The sequence below is a fragment of the Amphimedon queenslandica genome, unplaced genomic scaffold (genome assembly GCF_000090795.2).
Source record: "Amphimedon queenslandica unplaced genomic scaffold, v1.1 AMPQUscaffold_8849_Cont19211, whole genome shotgun sequence".
In the NCBI taxonomy this organism is placed as follows: domain Eukaryota; kingdom Metazoa; phylum Porifera; class Demospongiae; order Haplosclerida; family Niphatidae; genus Amphimedon; species Amphimedon queenslandica.
The window spans coordinates 1-2,865 of record NW_003550878.1 but is presented as its reverse complement, the minus strand read 5'-3'; the positions used below and the strand labels follow the sequence as shown (position 1 = coordinate 2,865).

The following is a 2,865-nucleotide window of genomic DNA, read 5'->3' as shown; positions in this document are numbered from 1 at the left end:
ATGACTGCAGGCTAGTTTATATAAAGCTGGATTCTTCTAATGCTTAGAAGTGTGTGGAACAGAGAATATGCACTGCAGAAGTGCTCTGTTGTAGGGCCAAAGCTAACGATAGCAAAAGCTGGCCTAACTGTCAAATATTTGACTACTAACTGTTAAAAATAACAGTACACTGTAATTAAAAAATGAGAGAGAAAGAGAGAGAAAGAGGAGGAAGAGAGAGAAAGAGGAGGAAGAGAGAGAGAAGTTATTTTTTACCGTGATGAATAATCCCATTCTCCAGTAGCGCCTGTCCTAACCTAACTCCTTCCTTTTCATCTCCCGCCTCTCCAATCTTAACTAGCCAACGTGTGAAGTCACACCCACTGAACGAGTGAGGGTAGGATCTCAGTCGATAGCGATGATCGTACAGTATCTTAGAGTTATTGTGTATCAACTCATGAAGCTTACGTCCTTTGTCTAACATGAGTAGCCTAGTATCACGAGCTATACCAGCAGCAACATCTGAGAAGAGAAGAGAAAAAGGACATAGAAAGAGAGATAAAACAATACAGGTACATGTACATGTACATTGTAGCTTTAAAAGGTAAAGGAGAAGATAAGAGACACTGGATAAGGCATGCAATAATGACATGTACATCTAAAAATCATGGCTAACCCACAAAAAGGACTTGCATTAAATTACACTGATTATATCAAAGCTATCAAATCATACACATCATACATGAATTAATGGGATATTAAAAATACAACTATGCAAGGCAATAAATATACATGTAAATTCATATAAGGCAAATGTACATGTACATGTACATACATGTACATATACATGTATGTACATGTATATGTACATGTATATCTATAGTTAGTGATTTACTTCTTATTCTGTCTTTCAGTGTTCTCACTGCTTCTATCCATTCCTGTTTCTCGCTATGTGTCTTTGCTATTAGCACAAACCACTTGTTCTTTGCTAAGTTCCTCATCTTCCAGCCGTTCTTGACAGTGTAGCCGTAAGTGTGACAGTCAGCTAGAGGGGGGAGAGAGAGAGAGAGAGAGAGATGGCAAACCACTAATTATCAATTAGGACTCATATATAATGGCTTCCAAACATAATAATCACAATGAGGAAAAACAAATAATAACAATATCAATGATAATAATAATAATAATAATAATAATAATAATAACAATATCAATGATAATAATAAAATGTACACGTGTACATGCAAACCTGATCCGTCTTCAATGTTTTCAACTTCAATATTAGCCACTGGTATTCTTCCCTTGAATATTAATGTCTTCTCTAACAAAAATAAGAGGGAAAAATTCAAGTACAGTAACTTAAACAATTTTAGTTCTAAAGGAAGATTGACAGTCGATATAAAATAACCTTTTGAGTCTTGATGCAGATAACACTTTGAAGTTATACATGTAAATGCTTAATGCAAAATTGACCAAATTCTAATTCTACGTCAATCTTGAATCGAAGTAAAAATTCAAAATGGCAACTTTAAACAATACAGCATCACATAGTTCAGTAATGTTATTATATAAGTAGAAGATTAATGGCCGGAGTACATTAGGTCAGAGGCTTCAGGTCTAACTGTTTTTCATTCCAAGTGTTTGCAAACAGACAGTGCATGACTATCAACAGAAGAGGTTGTATTAGAAGCAGGAGCAGCTGCAATAATGCTCCTACACACACAGCCAAAGTACACACAACAACAATACAGCAAGATTACCAATACTCATACATTATGTACAAGAATATGTATATGTATGTATCAGTACTTATAATATATACAAGATATGCATGTGAACTGTATATTCTTTAGGGAGGAGAGCTATTTATAAAGTCAAGAGAAAGCAGCTGGCGTAATGAACGGTTGATATGATATACAACAATCCAGGGCAGAGAGAAAACATAAACTGGACCAAGCTTATGTTATTATTAGTGAAGTATGCTAACAACGCACATGTGCAAGTACTCGCAGCCTCCTGTACATGTAGATGTACATGATACGCAGCATATGTGTTACTGTGTTGCATCTTTAATGCGTTATAATATATATGTAGCTGGATTTGAATAGAAAACTTGTTGTTGTTGTTATTGTTTATTTACCTGCTTTAGTTCTTAATGAGAAGCTGCATTGGGAGAGAGAGGAGAAAGAGAAAAAGAGAGAGAGTGAGAGAGAGAGAGAGAGAGAGAGTAGGAGGAAAAGAGAGAGTAGGAGGAAAAGGGAGAGGGAGAATGAAAGAGAGAGAGAGGGAGTAGGAGAGAGAGAAAGAGTGGGACAAAATATGCCATGATACCATAAACAGATGCACTAAGTGCATCAATGCTAATAATTGAGACACTCACAAACTCCTATATATAGTAAAAACTCCACCAAATCAAAACACATGACAATATTGGCATGTAAGCTACAAAATTCTTTATCTGTGCAGGAGCTGCTGTCAATCACATGCTTGAATGGCATATCTATACTTCAATATGGACATAACTTATGTAGACTTTTTTATAGCTTATAGAATAATAGTGACACAGATCATTAAGGATTGTAATGTCCCTGCATACTTTTCCTCTTCTTTCCTTCCCTTCTCCCCCACCTCTCTGTCTCTCTCCTCTCTCTTTTTCCCTCTCTACCTTGCTGCCCTCTTGCAGTAGACGAGTAGTCCATCATACAAAAAGAAAACTCTCTCCTGCATATTACCAGCTGATATCTTTATCAATGATCCCTCTTTAACAAGTTCAGAGCAGGTGTCCACTACAGGCGATCCCTCCCAACCTTCTATGGTCTCCTGCCATTCGGCAATAGCTTCTAGTCTTTCCATTCGACGTTTCGCTTCATTTATGACAGAGCACAA

At 36.6% G+C, this 2,865-nt stretch overlaps 1 protein-coding gene across 1 annotated transcript; it reads right to left on the bottom strand.

The window, feature by feature from the left end:
- Window positions 1–255: 255 nt before the first annotated feature.
- Window positions 256–2,859, bottom strand: LOC109591145 (phosphatidylinositol 3,4,5-trisphosphate-dependent Rac exchanger 2 protein-like; the record flags this gene model as incomplete). The annotated part of the gene is made up of 5 exons (XM_020006943.1): window positions 2,645–2,859; window positions 2,120–2,142; window positions 1,229–1,300; window positions 875–1,024; window positions 256–501 (listed from the first exon to the last, which is right to left on the bottom strand). Coding segments are annotated over exons 1-5 (679 nt in total), but the record flags the coding sequence as incomplete, so codon positions are not given.
- Between the last annotated feature and the right edge of the window lie 6 nt (window positions 2,860–2,865).